General features: G+C 36.5%; 1 protein-coding gene across 1 annotated transcript; it reads left to right on the top strand.

The window, feature by feature from the left end:
* The first annotated feature begins 706 nt into the window (after positions 1-706).
* LOC134661047 (N(G),N(G)-dimethylarginine dimethylaminohydrolase 1) lies at positions 707-5,496 on the top strand. The gene is made up of 5 exons (XM_063516946.1): positions 707-1,103; positions 2,323-2,425; positions 3,736-3,833; positions 4,472-4,699; positions 5,321-5,496. Exons 1-5 carry the CDS (start codon positions 840-842, stop codon positions 5,426-5,428), a joined length of 801 nt encoding a protein of 266 aa, XP_063373016.1. The 5' UTR covers positions 707-839; the 3' UTR covers positions 5,429-5,496.
* Positions 5,497-18,711: the final 13,215 nt, after the last annotated feature.

Genomic DNA, 18,711 nt, shown 5'->3' with positions numbered 1-18,711 from the left:
TAAGTGAGAGCGAGAAAGTGATACGTCTTTCTCGTTCTCACCGGGTGGCTATGGGTGCAGCGCACCGTGACCTAGGTGCGGTGCGGTAGTGTGTTATGACTTTTAGAAGTTATTTATAATAAAAAATAGTCAATAAATGTGATTTTAGATAATTGCTGTCTAAGTAGAAGCAACGAATTAAATAGATCGATCAAATGCCGAAATGCCGTTGAATATCGCATGTAAAATTATCGGTTATCCGTCATTTCGCTGAGTTCATTTCTGAACGTAGTTGAAATCTGTCAAATTGAAGTGCGTTCGGATTCCATTTCAAATCTGTGACTTTTGCAAGTCAAAGTAAACGATATGAGTGATATATTATATTCGTAATACATAGTATGAATCTAGCTATAGTATTAAACAAATTTAAAGAATGCTATGCAAAAAGTGAGCAATGTGTTGGTTCATGTCTAAGGTTAAGGTTATAAAATTTGGATTGAAGGGAGCTAAATTGTTTATCCGTGGAATCCGAACACTCTTTCGCTTGATTTGCATTGCTAGCATCCACCAAGAGTATAGAGTATACCAAGACTCCACTCCCAAGTGTTTCGGTTTCGTCTCGTTCCGATGAACGAGTAAAGTTAACATAATTAATATTCCTCTATTATAATTAATTATCTTTATCCAGCAGAAAAATCCGCGTCCTGCTAAATTGAGTGACATTTATCCTTTGGTTTTCGCGCAAACGATCTATTAATAGATGTAGGTTGAGTGGAGCGTTAAACTTTCTGCCGCTCGACTAGTATATTTTAGTTGATTGGTTCTATTTGAAAGATTAGCCCGTGTGCAAGGCATTTAGGATGGATTTTAAAATGCACGAATATACTCACGCCGTGGTAGGGCGAGTGACGCCGGCACTGCGCGCCACAGACCGTGCCGACTTGAATGATGCTCGGCGCCAACACGAATGCTACGTGCGTCTTCTTAGCGAGCTGAATGTGGATGTGAAAGAAATCGACCTACCGGAATCCTTCCCGCATAATGTGTTAATTGAAGATGTGGCTGTAGTTTGCCATGGAATAGCTTTAATGCCAAAAGGACTGAACACTGCTGAGCAAGTAAAAGTAAATATCCTTTTTTAAACTACATCTTTATTTACTTTTATTTTTTAACAGTATTATAAATAACATTATTAGTATTTTTTTTAGATTAAGTGAATTGACAACACTATTCAACTTGCCGTGCGAATACTATGAGCATCCTACTGTTTTCTGTATGAAATTATCCTTGGACAAGCTATTTCTGAGGTCATGTGTGCTATGCTCATGCTGATATCTTATTATTCAATTAGTGCCATGCAAAACAACATTGAAATGTTTGTCATTGGAAAAAATTGTCTCACAGTAAAGTTATTGATCAAGTTCTTCTCACAATATTTTTTATCATATGTATCATGGTCTATTATGGTTGTTATCCACAAAACATTTCATGTATGAGGTTTTAAAATGTGTAAGCTAGAACAAACCACTTGCATCTTTATTGTATTGTACAATTTGAATTGATAATGCTTTGCTCATGTACAGTCGCCATCAGATATATCAAGAGCGGCTAAGGCACTCACAAATATCTGAACACGCCTCTATTGTCAGGGCGTTAGAGTGCGTGTTCAGATGTTGTGAACACCTTGGCTGCTCCGATATATATATTGGCACCTGTACACTGTTGTATAAGTGTGCCTGAAAAATAGTGCAAGTAGGTAGTTAAACTATTAAAAATACATGTATGTTGCAGTTGTTATAGTAATAGTTGTATTAGAGACATGCAACAATCCTACCAGTGCCCATATGGAGGCAAAATTTATTGATCCACCAAATTTTTGGCCTAATTATGTTTCACTAGCTGCTGCCTGCGACTTTGTCTGCATAGAATATGTACTTCCATAATTCATTCCTCCCCCCTTTTCACTCTCTTAACGGATGATTTCCGGGATAAACTCGGGTCACTTAACTACAATACAACACAAATACAAATTGTTTATTTACCAAACATTTTTACAAATCGACATAACAGATTGAACTTATCATAAATTAGATTTTACAATTAAGCCAATATCCATCGGCCCCAAACTAGGCGCAACCTAGCTGTATCTCTAACTCTGCATCTGCATTATTGCACTATACTTTTTTGTAATAAAGCGAAAAATATAAACCTATGATTTTGTCTGTATGAGATTTGCAAAATTTCAGTTAACAGTGTAGTGTAAACTATTGATTACAATCTGAGTTTCTAGTAAGAAAGAGTTGTAGTAAGCAATGAAAATAAACAAAATCGTTTTTGATTTAGGCAAAGGCGGTGAGACGAGTCCTGGAGAAAGAACTGAATCACACAATCATCGAGCTGACAGACCCCGAAGCTAGGATTGTTGGCTCAGATGTACTCTTCACAGGTGAGATTACATATATTATGTACACCAGGGGTCACCAATAAGTTTCTCCAGTTTATAAAATAAAATGGACATCCGTTTCTACTTGATTTTATTAACCTTTTAACCGCCAGACGGCGAAGGAATATGCCGTGCTCCCGACGCCAGGCGATCGCAATTATTTAAGCGAAATTTAACTTTACGGAGTCCAGTGTAAATCCCTATTACATTGGCGAAGTTGTCGGCTGTAGCCATCGTTGGCGTCCGTGGCAAGACTTTTTGATGACGGCCACAGCCGACTGTGGCGGTCAATGGGTTAATTATTAGTATTTTCTTCATGTGTCGCTGTTCAGCTAGAATGATGAAACATGTTGTGTTTCACTCTACTAAAGCAAAGTTAAGTTTGTTGATCCCTCTTGCTTTGAGTTAGTTAGGCTCAAGATTCCATTAAAACTAATCACTTCGTTTGGGGTTATTTTTTGTGGTCTCTCGCTTGCTTGGGTAACAGTTTTTGTTTGTAAAACAAATAATTATAAGAACCCTCTCAAATTTAAAAGCCTACTTTTTTTAATTTTGCACCTTTGTCTTGGGACAGAAATAGTGGTCAAAACTATGTATTTCAATGTCCGTGTCTGGTGAGGGTCATGTCATGACTACTCATGACTAATAGCAGTAAACATAATTAGGTCAATACATTTGTTAACCTTCTACTCTTTTAATTGCTAACAGACAGGTACAGTTGACGCCGTTGACGGTTCCATTTTTGATACAATATAATTTCTTATTATTTTAATGTCCTAGGAGACAATATTGGGCCGGCTGTTTAGACTTTCCCAGTATAGTATGTTAATTTTTTTTTGCCAAACATTATTTTTCTAGAACATTTAACACTTGTAACTGCTTTTCTCTTACGCTTTTCTACTAGGCAAGTGTCTAGGATTTTGATAATGAAAACTACGTCCGTTGTCGTAAGCAGAACTTACTTATAATTATAAACGTGATCACAAGCTGTACAGAGAGACCTCAATTAAATTTGGTGCTGTTACAGGTAGTTAAAGTATTTCAAGGCTGTTCAGTTGACTGAATTGTCCTCTATTGACGTAATATGATGTAATGTGCTTATATAACGTTCTATAGTAAAGGGTTACATTGTTACACATTTTACACAATATGTACGAGTACATGACACAACTGAAGTTGTAGCAGATGAAGGATAGGTTAAGTGTGACCAATCTTTATCCCCCCCCCCAGTACTCAGAATAACTACTACACATACCCTGAAAGCCAAGTCAAGTGGTCTGCGCGAAATTTTCAAAATCTTAATATTTTTTCAGGTCGTGAATTCTTCGTGGGCATTACAGAGGCCAGCAACGAGGCGGGCGCCCTCGCCGTAGCAGAGGCTTTCCCGGAGTTTCCCTGTACCCCGATTAAGGTAAAATATCTGGGAGACCGAGCTTAGCTCGGAAAACATATAAAATCTCATAAATTAGCGTTTTCCCAGATATAAGACCTAGCTATTTTTCGCCCCCGAAAACCGTTAGAGCCGTTTCCGAGATAGCCGAAATATATATATATATATATATATATATATATAAGTAAATAAATATACAAGAATTGCTCGTTTAAAGGTATAAGATAGATTCGTCTTCTACTGTCCCACGTTTTCGAAAAAAGAATTGCTACAGTATTTTTCAAACTCCATGGGTATGGTGACTTGTGTTTTTTTTTATAAAAAAAATACTTGAGGTGACAAATAATACCTATACAAGGGGTAACAAAAATAGTGGGGATCCGTTTAAGGGCATCGTGTTCTGATGAGGAAAAAGTAGAAGAAAACATTTTTGACGCGATTTTTTTGGCCTTTTTCAGTTCACAAATTAAATTTACTAAATTTTATCTCATTCGGTTCAGCGGTTTAAGCGTGAACGGGTAATTAACAGACAGACAGAGTTACTGACGCATTTATAATATTAGTAGGGATATCGATAACGGAAGTGTTTGTTATGTAAAATGTATTGTTAGTTAAATAAAATTTCATTTGACGATAAAATATCAAGATGCCGATTTCAGGTAACAAAGGGAGCGCATCACCTGAAAAAGTACGTGACTGTGGCCGGCCCCGACATACTCTGCGTCGGTAATAGCAAGGAGGCAAAAGAGCTCCTAAAGCGAATGGAAAGAGAGGCCAATTTCGCTTATCAAACCCTGACAGTGCCTGAGGACGATGCCGCTAATTGCCTCTACGTAAATGGTACGCTCATTCATAGGGCAATTGAAGAAATTCCCGAGTCTTTCAAGGTAAGATCTATTCAAATATATACTTGTCTATAATAAGCTGGAAATGTGTCGCTTAACTTCAAACTCGGGTAAATCCATTCGACCCTCAGCAAATATCTACCCTATTACCTTTTCTTAATACCAAAATAGATGATGGATTTACCCGAGTTTGAAGTTAAGCGACTCAATCGTGGAAGTGAGAATTTAAATCAACAGTTAAAATAATTTGATTTTCTTTTCGGGTTAGTTATTATAATTTAGTTGAACTGGACGCGTTTTGAATGCAATCATGTTGGATAGAGAGAGATTAAAAAGTCATCATAATGATTACACATATGTAATGTCATATCATGGTCAACATATGATCGAAGACAAGCAGTGTAGGTACAGGTTGATTCACGAAAGCTGGCACGAATGGAATCAACGAAACTTTCATTGTATGAGTGACACGTGTAGGGGTACACAGTCAGAGCCACCATTTTATTTGGTGATACACACACATATAATATCATTCACTCATTCATTTCATTCATGCCAGCTCTTGTGAGTCAACTTGTACTTTACACCGAACCTAACCACAAACACTCGGTTGGTAAAATGGCTCGTTCTATGCCCTTGTTGATTAAACACTACTTGTTCCAGGTATTTTGCGAAAGAATTGACTTCGCACGGCGATCCATCTGCTTCTCCGAACTGGCCAAAATCTCCACCGGACTCAGCTCCTGCAGCTTGCTAGTGAGGAAAATATAATCGGCACCAGCACTGTTACAAGTAATTTAAAACCATTTTACCTGAGCAGAGCCGGAGTACATCGTGCATACCTACTTTGGGGGCTTCTGTGCTGCCGTCTACAGTTCATGCATGCTTCCTATTGGCACGTAGCCAACACACCCATTTTATATAGTTTTGACAGTACATAATTACCTATAGCTATCCTAATTCAAACAGTAAAACTGAACTGTGTAATATGGATAAATGTATAATAAAACGTATAGTTTGTAGCTTTCTAGTAGAGCCCGAAGGCTTATCCTATTGTCTATTGTTCAGTAAAACCGCACGTGCTACTTACCTGCAAAAAAGGGTCTTAATTATTCTATTTGGCACATGAGCGCGGGTTATTCCAACGCTCAAAAAAAAACAGTGTAGGTGCGCTCTCCGATAACGCGCCTTTGTTACGCATCTCGATGACACATTTTAGCCTGGTTCTGTAACGTTCGTCTCGCCGGCACTCAGTAATCGAAGTACTGACCACACACATCGTAACAAAATATTTATCCATTAGTTCATTTTGAATCTTATTGCAATTTCCATAGGAGTTGTAATTCAATTACCTGGGTAAAGTGAACGAGCGATTTTTTATGCAGGTGGTTGTGGCACGTGGCACGTGGCACGAGCGGTTTTACTTAACAATAGACAATAGGATTAGCCGTCGGGCTCTATTAGAAAGCTACAAACTACACCTACTATTTATTGTCCCAATGCTGTCGACGTTATTATGATGCTTATATTTTACCTTTTTCTAAAAATTTATTGCAATGACATTTTAAGCTAGGCAAAATAATCCAAAATAAATATAAGTACAATACTGAACGATACATTAGGACTAATAAATATGCGAAAAGGTACATCCTGTTTCAAATTGTCACGAATATGAACGCCGTGCTCTGCGTCCAATAATAAGTGTTCAATATTTTAATAATATCTTCTTTATATAATTGAGTCTGCATCTGAATTTTATTAGGAGTAACTACTGAAGACTGTTAGTTTCCATACAGAGTTCTATTCTCCGGCATTACATAAATGGGTTAATCAAGTTTTTCTTGTCACACGTTGCTATGGTTACGGTCTCCTGAGTCACTCTTAAAAGTATAGGTTTTTCGTATTTAAATGAACCAAACTTGCATTTTATGGTAGTTATAAGACCTTTCCATAATGGGACGTCTACTGAGCATGTTAGTAGAACTTGATACAGCAGTCCTTCTAACAATCTATGCTACTATTGTCTCCTCGCTGATGGGACAGAATAACAACAAGAAATAGTTGATTGACCCAAATACATAGGTTGTAGACCTTTGTGTCTCTGGCCAAAGATTTCATTATTAAATAAGATGTGTAGCGAACTCACTAAAAGTTGTGATCACCACTATGACACGGAACCTAAAATTTGCAAAAAGGATTACCAGTCTTCGCTATTTACTCGTTATTGGTTTTACTCCTCTTTTCCGTATCTTGACTAACGGGCCCTTGCAGAAACCTATTTTTTTTATTGTATGTAATGTACTTGTCTTTGTAACTTGCATATTGCCGTCTCACACGTGTAGGATTTGGACTGAGTGTGACAGCACTGACAGCAATATAATTGCGCGTGAGTGACAAAGACATTATAGGTGACAGCTCTTTAGAGAGATAAATTAAGTTCATTTGTGTTTCGTATTTAATAATTATATGCTCTTATATACTTTTAAGGTTAAAGTCTCTAGTGCACAAATGCATCTTCCTACTGACTATACCTCGTGGAAATTAAGTCATCGTTTATATTTATAGTATAATGTTAGTAATACCATTTCTCTTACATTATTATGAAATCCATTCCCTTAGCTTGAAGACTGATATCGCTATTTCGCTTATAAAACGAGATTCGCTTATAAAGCGGATCTCACATTTTGACAGCTTTTGTAAGAAAGGGACTTCCACTTGTATTACAAGTTACAAGCTTTTGACAAACGGGCCCCTGGTGCGAATTAGGCTAAAAGGTTGATATTAACTCAGGTCAGTTCAGATTGGTAAGAAACTAAAAAGTTATTTACGTTATTGTCTTTGATGTGCTCGAATGTTCCGCTGCGTTCGAATGATTTGCATTACGCTCATGATTGAGTAAAAATTACACCCTTGAACTAAACTTAACTGAGCTGACTTCTGCTAGTAAAACACCGCGTATCTAGCTAATATACTGTCTGAGGTAATTTATCTTAAAAGCATGCGAGTGTTACGTTGCCGTGCCGATGTATGTAATATGTAATACATTACCTTACTGCCCATATAGGTAGTATGAAAAAAAATGTACTTCTTCGCCTCTACTGGTTTAAGTTGTGTATAACATTCCTTTATCCAATTTCCAATATAACCCCAGCATTCCTAATTTGTTGTTACATTAAGACTTATCGAATCTCAAGAGAATTTCTTTTATTATTTATATTATACAAAAAAAATCGATCTGTACCAAAACTTATTTGATATATAGTCTAAACGTTATTTCACATTCCTTTCTTGTACCATGCAGTCAAGACGATCATGTTTGTGTAAGTTTTGTTTGTTTAATTTATTTATTTTCAATAGAGTTAGAACCAGGTAATGTGTCAACCCTGATTGACTTCGTATTCGGAGCCCCATTGGTAAAAAATCGATGTCACGACGATGAAATTCAGCTAAATAACGTTTACGTATTATAAAACATTTATTTAGTATTAAAATATCAATATCAAAGTAATATATGTTTTTAATATTATTATTGTTAATTATATTTAAATTGCCTAGGCTACACTAAATAACCTTGTGTAAATTGTGTGTTAAATACTTAATTATCTTTACTGCAAAGCACAAATTACGGAACTTAGTTCGATTAAACTTATTAGTTATGGATATGTTATTTAAAGGTTTAAGGTTTAAAGACATTTATTCTCATAAAGACAATACATCACTGACATGAGAACATATTTAAAATACATATTTACATCTATTTTTTCGTCGTCGCAGCATAACAAAATTAAAATAGGTACGTACATATTTATTAGGTTTAACTGAATAACACAGTTAACTACACGTTCAACTCGTTTTATATTATCGGTTTGTCTGCAATGACATGTTTAGCAAGTTCCTTTTTAAACGAGTTAAACGCTTCGAGATGTTTAATATGTGAGGGTAGGTTGTTGTACATGCGCGCACCCTCAAAAGTAATCATTGATTTGCCGTAGTTAGTACGAATCTTCGGTAAGATAAGAAAACTAGCGCGGCGGCTATGTCGAGTGCAGGGGTTCGGAACATTTTTTCTATTTTTAAATGACAAGTTCGTGTGTATTTTTTTATTTAAAGTTTTACGTATAAAAATGCAACTGTTGTATAAATATAGTTGTTTAATACTCATTACATTTGTTTCAGCGAAAATTCTTTTTGTAGGTGTTAGGTAGTGATAATTAAACAACATTTTAATTATTTTATTCTGTAAAATTTGTAGTTCAGCTAATCTGGTTTCTAAATTTAAGTCACTGTTATGCAGTATTATATTTAATAACACCGAATGTTCTATTGACCTTATGATTGAAGCAAAACTATATATAACTTAAGTACAAGTATCTTTTATTTGCTTACAATGCTTAGTTATTGAAGAATTGACAGAAAGTTATGTCTCATGGCACAAAGGTAACCGCATTCTGTCACTTTTTCTTGTCAAACAGGAGCTTAGGCACAAGGACCTTTTATTCAAGCTAGATATCACATAATCGAATTTAAACTGTTGTGAGACATGCTAACATTGAATAATTTTACGGTTTAGACTCACTTGTTTTAAGTCACTCGCGCGACATGTTTCGGAGAGCCTAGGTCTCCTTTCTCAAGCACTAACAGTGCGAGCAGCTTTCACGACGGCCGTGTATCGCGTACTGCGGCACGCCGCGTCGCACGCACTGCTCGCACTGTTAGTGCTTGAGAAAGGAGACCTAGGCTCTCCGAAACATGTCGCGCGAGTGACTTAAAACAAGTGAGTCTAAACCGTAAAATTAGATATCACATGTAATTAATTTTGTGGTGCCTGAAATATGACCTTGAATTCAATTTCACATGGTTGGGTCACATTGTCTTAAGAGTACCCAGCAAGCTTAGTTCTCCGTACAAACGTAGTGATGCTTTCATTTTAAAACGATTGGCTAGATTGCTCTGAAACTTTGTACTTACAATGGGATAAGGTATATCTAGTCCTGTAATTAGTTGATGTAGCTTCAGATAGCATAGTTAAAAAAATAAAGATAATTTTAGTTTTTCATACTAAACTAGTTTTTGCTCTATTTTGTTTGTTTTATAAACTGGAGCTATATAAACTAATTATTACAGGACTAGATATACCACATACCGTATGTGCACAGTTTCATTACAATCCAACAAGTAGTTTTAAAATGAGACGGTAACTCCATGGGAAGGTGAAATTGGGCCGAGCTTACTGGGGACTCTTAAGAGTAGCTGTAATGTATTCCACTGAAAGCCGCTGAAACAGACTTAAAATAATTGTGTCAATATGTGACGTAATCTATGAAAAAGGACCTTATTGTCAATGACGCTTACGCCATTATTAAAGATGCGCGGATATAAATACCTACATTGCCTCGCGACGCTGTGCGGCGTAAGCGCCATCGACAATAAGATCCCTTTTCATAGATAATGCCCCATATAGCGTCTCAACGGAAAGGCCCAGAGTAAATATAACACACAGTTTGATTAAGGTACAGTCAGCGTCAAATACTTTGTAGCAACCAAAGTAGCCAAATAGTTCGGTACACCATATACAGGGTGTTTCCTGTAACAGGAGCAATAAATTAAACTGTAGGCTGTACTCCTCAAACTGACCAACATTTGTTCAGCAACTTTTGAAAATAACTCACGATTTGATTTTTATTACACTTTAAAGTTTATTCTAAGCCGCAATGTATTGCAAATTTTGTTATGTTTAAAGCGTGACAAGCAACGTCAAACACACTGATGTCAGCGTACATTGAAGGCAATATTTATTTTGTATGAAAAAGAGGAAGTCTAACTAAAGGATTCATAATTTTTCAAAGTTGCTGAACAAATGTTGGTCAGTTTGAGGAGTACAGCCTTTAGTTTAATTTATTGCTCCTGTTACAGGAAGCACCCTGTATTTAGTATGGTGTACCGAACTATTTGGCCACTTTGACTGCTACAAAGTATTTGACGCTGACTGTACTTGCTTGAACCTGCCATCGTAGTGATGTACGGTGTACCAGTATGTTTGTATGAATCAAATATTATCTACTACGGTTTATTCGGGTAATTCCGGAAATCAGGTAATCCCGAAAATCATTGTAAAATCACTCGTATCCGTTGTAATAAGAGTCAGCTTTCGGAATTATCCGCCACTTTTCGTCATTCGGAAATACCCGAATACACCTTACCTACTTTAGTATTGCATGTTCTGTTTATAATGTATTTATACTATTTATGTCGCTAATTATTATTCTCTTTATTTACTGGAACTCTCTAGGCTAGGTGATTTATAATATGAATATAAAAGTAAAATATAAAAACACTTACAAAACAATAAAAAATACATATAAACACATTATAAAAAACCTAACCTAGGGTGCCGCCAGCAGCGGGGCAAGGCCCAAGCTGCCGGTGGTCAGGGCCGCAGAGAGAGGAACCGGCGGACTATCCGCGCCGTGTCCAAGATCACCGCCTTCTGCATCTGGCCCTTGATCCAACCACCTAGCGAGAGTCTCTCAAGATGTTGGTCGAGACTCTTCGCTATTAGACCGTTCGCTGAAACAACTATCGGGACAATGATCGTCGAATCAACATCCCACATGGCGGTTATCTCGTGAGCCAAGTCTAGGTACTTACTGGACTTGTCCTTCTCGGCTTTCACGAGATTCTCATCATGGGGGATGGTGATGTCAATTATTTATTATTAGGGAATGTATTCATTATATTTAAATCGCAGTAGCAGTTCTTCATCGTAATCGACTTAATTCAGTGTGTAGCAATCTTAAATTCCTTTGAGTGTAAATGTCATAATCATAAGTACTGAGTAGTGAGTGGTGAGATTCCACGCAACAGTATCAAGTGTTATTTTACACGTCAAACTTCTATGAAAATATGACGTTTAATTAAATAACACTTGCACAATCTGGGCTATCAAAATCGCTGCCAACTTAGCTTGGTCTAACTCTAGTTTGACCGAAGTGTCAAAACTGAAATTGAACTTTATGCATATGCACCTAGGTTTATGTTGCTCTGTGGTCTATGACCGATTAATATGTCTTTGGCGTTGAACCTGCGGTGCGTATATATCGGTCATTGGCGTCCAAAAGGTTAATATATTAAAAGGTAAATAGATTAATATATTAATACCTATCCTTAGTAGGTAATGGATCCGTGCCTCTGGGCAGCTGACGTGTGTGAACTTGACTTGTTATTCCATTACATTAGCCCTTTGTCCTATGGATTCAATATAAATATTACATTAAATTTGTTGATCTAAGAAGATTTTTGACTCTACAAGGTAAAAAAAAACTTTATTTATTTTATTGTAATGAGTGTTATTAAGTATATGATATCCCCTGTTGAATTATAACTGCTCTCACTGTAGGTATATTATTTATGTACGGTTGAATACAATTGTAGCTAATTTGTACCTATATAATTATTAATTAAAATAAAGATACATAAATTATATCATAAGATCTTTTTTCTACTCCAGCCAGCCTATTATGGATAGCTTTATCCATCTTTATCCACGTGATAAAATAACTGTCACTGTTTAACACCGTGGGAAAGAAAGTGACGGACACCGTTTTATCACGCTGTCACGTAGACAAGAACGACCATCATATCCGTACAGCACTTAAATGTGTCAATTAAATGACTGACAGTGATATCTAAAGCAATGTCATTTGAATGCTTTGTCTATAGGCTTTGGCTATAATACAACTGCTTTATTTTTTTTAAAGATACAAGTTTCGATCATCTTGATTGAAAGAGGTATGTTTTCATTTACAATAATAACTCTTTTTTTTTTTTAAATAATAACTCAATTTTTTTTAAATAATAACTTTTTTTTTAATAATAACTCTTTTTTTTAATAATAACTTTTTTGCTGCAGCTGTCATAGAAAAAGTAATGTATGCAACAGCTCATAATTGGTTCTTAAAATTCTCGGGTCTTTTTTTACAAAACTCGACTACGTCTCGTTTTGTAACTTCGACCCTTGAATTTTAAGAACCCTTATTATATCACTGTTGCATAAACTACTAATTTTCTACTCCAGCACTTAAATGTGTCAATTAAATGACTGACAGTGATATCTAAAGCAATGTCATTTGAATGCTTTGTCTATAGGCTCATAAGATGACTGCTAGCAGTCATCTTATGAGTATAATACAACTGCTTTATTTTTTTTAAAGATACAAGTTTCGATCATCTTGATTGAAAGAGGTATGTTTTCATTTACAATAATAACTCTTTTTTTTTTAAATAATAACTCAATTTTTTTTAAATAATAACTCTTTTTTTTTATAATAACTTTTTTTTTTTTTTTTTTTTTTTTGCTGCAGCTGTCATAGAAAAAGTAATGTATGCAACAGCTCATAATTGGTTCTTAAAATTCTCGGGTCTTTTTTTACAAAACTCGACTACGTCTCGTTTTGTAACTTCGACCCTTGAATTTTAAGAACCCTTATTATATCACTGTTGCATAAACTACTATTATTTGACCCCTATTAAAGATTCTATATAAGAAAGATAATCGAACCTCTGATCGCGAAAGCTGAAGATACTCGGTCTCGGAAAACTTACTCGACTTACTTAGTTACTTTTTTAGGATTCCGTACCCAAAGGGTAAAAACCGGACCCTATTACTAAGACTCCGCTGTCCGTCCGTCCGTCCGTCCGTCTGTCACCAGGCTGTATCTCACGAGCTGTATGCCAAACTATAATCGAACGAGCGAGCGAAGCGAAGCGAAGTTCTTACATTCGACTTTGAACACACGGCTGGCTAGGGGCACGTCCCGCAGTGAACGCATCGGCATTTCAATGTTTTTAAGCTGAACTTTCAGAGGATAGTTTGATACTCAATAACTTAAGTAAATTTGTTCTAATTTAAATGAAATTGGGTGAACGTATAGTCGAGGGCATTATATTTTAGTCATTAAATTTTGAGCTGGCTTGAACAAGAGGTTATTGAGCTAGAAGAGCTTAAAATGCTAAAAAGCCATTTGTGAGGGGTCTTGCTATTCTGGTCATTTTAATTGCAAGAAAGTATGGTCGAGTTTGGTATCAAATGAAAGTGCTCGGTTTACACATTTATAATATTGTTTTTTTAAAGATTTTTTTTGAAAATTATGACAATTTTGGAATCCAAGATGGCGGCCATGCACTGTCATTAAATCGTAATGGATATCATTTTATAGGTTTTAGGGGGCGCAGATTTCGAAAATGATGATCATTTTGGATTCCAAAATGGCGGCCATGCACTCCATGCAGTATGTCATAAAAGTCGTCATGGATATCGTTTTATAGGTTTTAGGAGGCGCAGATTTCGAAAATGATGACCATTTTGGATTCCAAGATGGCGGCCATCCAGTATGTCATAAAAGTCGTCATGGATGTCGTTTTATAGGTATTAGGGGGCGCAAATTCCGAAAATGATGACCATTTTGGATTCCAAAATGGCGGCCATGCAGTATGTCATTAAAGTCGTCATGGATGTCGTTTTATAGGTTTTGGGGGGCGCAGATTTCGAAAATGATGACCATTTTGGATTCCAAAATGGCGGCCATGCACTATGTCATAAAAGTCGTCATGGATGTCGTTTTATATGTTTTAGGGGGCACAGATTTCGAAAATGATGACCATTTTAGATTCCAAGATGGCGGCCATGCACTATGTCATAAAAGTCGTCATGGATGTCGTTTTATAGGTTTTAGGGGGCGCAGTTTTCGAAAATGATGACTATTTTGGAATCCAAGATGGCGGCCATGCAGTATGTCATAAAAGTCGTCATGGGTGTCGTTTTATAGATTATAGGGGGCGCAGATTTCGAAAATGATGACCATTTTGGATACCAAAATGGCGGACTTGCACTATGACATATAAGTCGTCATGGATGTCGTTTTATAGGTTTTAGGGGGCCCCGATTTCGAAAATGATGACCATTTTGGAATCCAAAATGACGGCCATGCACTATGACATATAAGTCGTCATGGATGTCGTTTTATAGGTTTTAGGGGGCCCCGATTTCGAAAATGATGACCATTTTGGAATCCAAAATGACGGCCATGCAGTATGTCATAAAAGTCGTCATGGATGTCGTTTTATAGGTTTTAGGGGACGCAGATTTCGAAAATGATGACCATTTTGGATTCCAAGATGGCGGCCATGCAGTATTTTATAAAAGTCGTCATGGATGTCGTTTTATAGATTATAGGGGGCGCAGATTTCGAAAATGATGACTATTTTGGAATCCAAGATGGCGGCCATGCACTGTGTCATAAAAGTCGTCATGGATGTCGTTTTATAGATTTTGGGGGGCGCAGATTTCGACAATTATGACCATTTTGGATTCCAAAATATCGGCCATGCACTATGTCATAAAAGTCGTCATGGATGTCGTTTTATAGGTTTTAGGGGGCGCAGATTTCGAAAATGATGACCATTTTGAATTCCAAGATGGCTGCCATGCAGTATGTCATAACAGTCGTCATGGATGTCGTTTTATAGGTTATAGGGGGCTCAGATTTCGAAAATGATGACTATATTGGGATCCAAGATGGCGGCCATGCACTATCTCATAAAAGTCGTCATGGATGTCGTTTTATAGGTTTTAGGGGGCGCAGTTTTCGAAAATGATGACTATTTTGTAATCCAAGATGGCGGCCATGCACTATGTCATAAAAGTCGTCATGGATGTCGTTTTATAGGTTTTAGGGGGCGCAAATTTCGAAAATGATGACTATTTTGGATTCCAAGATGGCGGCCATGCAGTATGTCATAAAAGTCGTCATGGGTGTCGTTTTATAGGTCATGGTCATCATTTTCGAAATCTGCGCACCTGTTTCAAATAAGATATAGATGCATCCTAGTAAGTCAACAACATCTATATCTACTATCGAAATGTACATTTGATAGTAGTAGTATGAGATGTAATCTGAAAGGAATCAAGTAATGCATTCCTGTAATGAGGAATCGACATTGATTCCAATTACTAGTAATTGTAATATTCGAGAAATTGATTCCTGATTCCTCAAATGGAATTGTACTTAGTAATTCGGTATTATTACATTACAAAGTACCTAATCTGGGAATCGGTAATCAGATTAAACAGTAATTTCAAGTAATCGTGGAATCAGGATTCAATTACGAAATGCCCATCTCGGACTAAGTAGCACTGCATTCAATTGATCTTTTTGACGAACCGCGAGTTCTCAGTTCGGGGCGAACTACTAGTATTTAACACACTTTTCACTGTAGGCTCCCGACACAACTACATAACCCACCAAACTCTTGACTGCGGTCAAGAGAACAAATCCAATAAATAAAACAAAAGACATCATTACTGAAAAAGACGCACGTTGAGACTGAGATACTTACCTAATTTTGTTTAATTATTTAGGTTGTGTTACATAGTTCAGTAGGTATTGTATACAATAGTGATAAAATCAAGCTTGTCAATCTCGTACTTAGGCCACTCAGCAAGATTCGTGGCCTAAACACAGTACTCGACTGAAAAGCTGTCTTATCACGATTGTATAAAATACTATTTAGAAATTTACTTTAGTTTTATTGGAGAAAATGCAAATTAGGTGTTTAGCTTACAGGATAAAAAAAACTTTTAAAATGATGACATATATGTAGAATTAGGGTGTACCCTTATTTTACCGTCAAATTTTTTGCCGAATTTTGTTTTAAAGAAAATTATTCATAGAATAATCGAATCCCACATTTTTGTCACAATTAGTTTTGTTTCTTCGATTATTCATTTTAAAGAAACATACTATGTAACTTTATTCATATTCAGAATATTTATTGAAAGATTTTTAAATAAAATAAAATACTAACTGTAGAATTATTATTCATTGAGTATTATTTGTACGACACTACAGTTCACAGAATCTTGATTTCAACTATTATTACTTCACTAAATTACCTTTTACCTAGTATTCATTTAAATAAAACACACTTAAAATACACATAAATGCACTTAGACTTAAAAGTCTAACTAACCAAAATCCGAATCGGAGCACCCCACTATCCACGTGGTCTTGTCTGTCCTACCCCTAGAGTGTATGTAAAAAGCCGGAGGCGCGGAGGGAAGCAGCCCTCGCCCGCCGTAGCAAAGTGCAGAGCACAATGGGAGCGGCGACCAGCAAGCCGAAGCTGCGGAGGCGAGCATTTTGTGCCTGCGCTTTGATACGCAAGGGCGAACGGGCTGCTTTGCCCGTAGCGCTGGAGCAAATGCGGAGCACGACTCGATGAAGAATATAACTCCAACAATAACAACTCCGCAACATTTACATTCATTTGCGTCAACATTTCATATGATTTTACCCGCAATGTTTTAAATTGTTAACGTTGCAATGACTTTCGGCCTAACATGAATATGTAAGAAGTATACTTTAATAATATTATTGTATGAAATTAATGTTCAACTAGATAACTGTTCTGTATTTTAAGTTTTGGTAAACCATATTTATGAGAAGTAACTTAATATATAGATATCGATGATTCTGTGAAATGAAATTACATGGATAAATTGTCCTTAAAACAAAACAATTTTTTAATTTTTTCTGTGAAATGTAACTAAACCGAACTAAAGTTGTTTGAATTAAATATTCTGTGTAATGATTATTTTGCAATATGAAAATACTTGAAAAATTTTCTGTGAAACAAAAATCTACAGAAAAATTGGCGACAAAACAAAGGTAAACCGTAGAATTAGTTGCATTCGATTTATAATTAACAAATTAAATTACTAACCCACCTTCCAGGGCGGTCGCTACTCCTTGCTGGTCGTGTTGCCTCGCACCCGCGACGGCCTGACGCGGCTGACGGCGGATCTGCCCTCGGCGCCGCTCGAAGACATCCAGGACAGCTTGCGCGAGGAGGAGCTGCAGGTCTCTCTGCCCACATTCTACGTGGAGACCACTACAAAGCCAGTTGCAGCCTTAGCTAAGGTACCTATTATAGTATTTTATGCAACCGTTGTTTAAGAGGGGTCAAAAAAGGCGAGTGGCGTGAGTAACAATTTGAGGCGAAGCCGAAAATTGTTAATAAAGACGCCAAGAGTATTTTTTGACTCAGTTAAACAACGTTGCATACAATACTTTTTCTACAACCAAACACTTACTTTGAAATAAAATTGTATATTTAACAAATATTTTTCATGTCATCTACGGTATCTACCTGGTTTTAGTGATTCTTGTGCTATTAGTGCTATTACTGATATGTCTTCAGGCGTAGACACTAAGTTTTTGTCTTCATTCATTTTAACTTGAAAGACACACTGTTTTTTAACACAAAAGTAAAGTTTTCATTCGACAGGCACAATAGTATTCATATTCAAGATTCACAATATTCAAGAAGTAGCAAATAATGGAGGGTACGAGCGGGAAAATAATGAATGAAATTTAAAAAAAACATGTCTATGGTTCACTTATTTGTCAGATATGACATTCACACCCATAAGCGAGAGCGAGAAAGATATATTTCTTTCTCGCTCTCACTTATGGGTGCGACGAACCCCAAGGTCGCGTTGCGGTGCGACAGTGTGTTACGACTATAAGGTTGGCAACAATGTATTTTTTAAGTGGCCATTACACGAAGTATCGTAAAAGAGCCAAAAAGATACTGCGTGTATGCACAAATGCTTTTTTAGGGAATAGACTAAAGACTTGTCTTGACAACTTTAAGATAGGGTCTTAAAGATGTGTGCACGACCCTTTAAATGACAAATAAAAGTACGGGAGTAGAAAAAGTATTTTATTAACCGAGGTTAGGTTAGGTCGCAATGTCCTGGTATTTTGTTGAATAACAATTTAATTCCTTCTTCCTCGTTTCCTCATGACTTAGGGTCGCGACCACATGAGGTCGTTATTTTATGCACCATGATGGTCCTCCGTTCAGCATGCTTTTCTGCCTAATAAAATGTTTACATACATATATACTTACAATTAGGTGTCATCTTACTTGTCATCACAAATATTTTTATCTTATAGGTATAATCTATCTTTACAAATTGATATTGCAGTTCG

Source organism: Cydia amplana, chromosome Z (genome assembly GCF_948474715.1).
Source record: "Cydia amplana chromosome Z, ilCydAmpl1.1, whole genome shotgun sequence".
Lineage (NCBI taxonomy): Eukaryota > Metazoa > Arthropoda > Insecta > Lepidoptera > Tortricidae > Cydia > Cydia amplana.
Note: the sequence above shows the minus strand (reverse complement) of the source record. Positions and strands in the feature narration are given on the sequence as shown.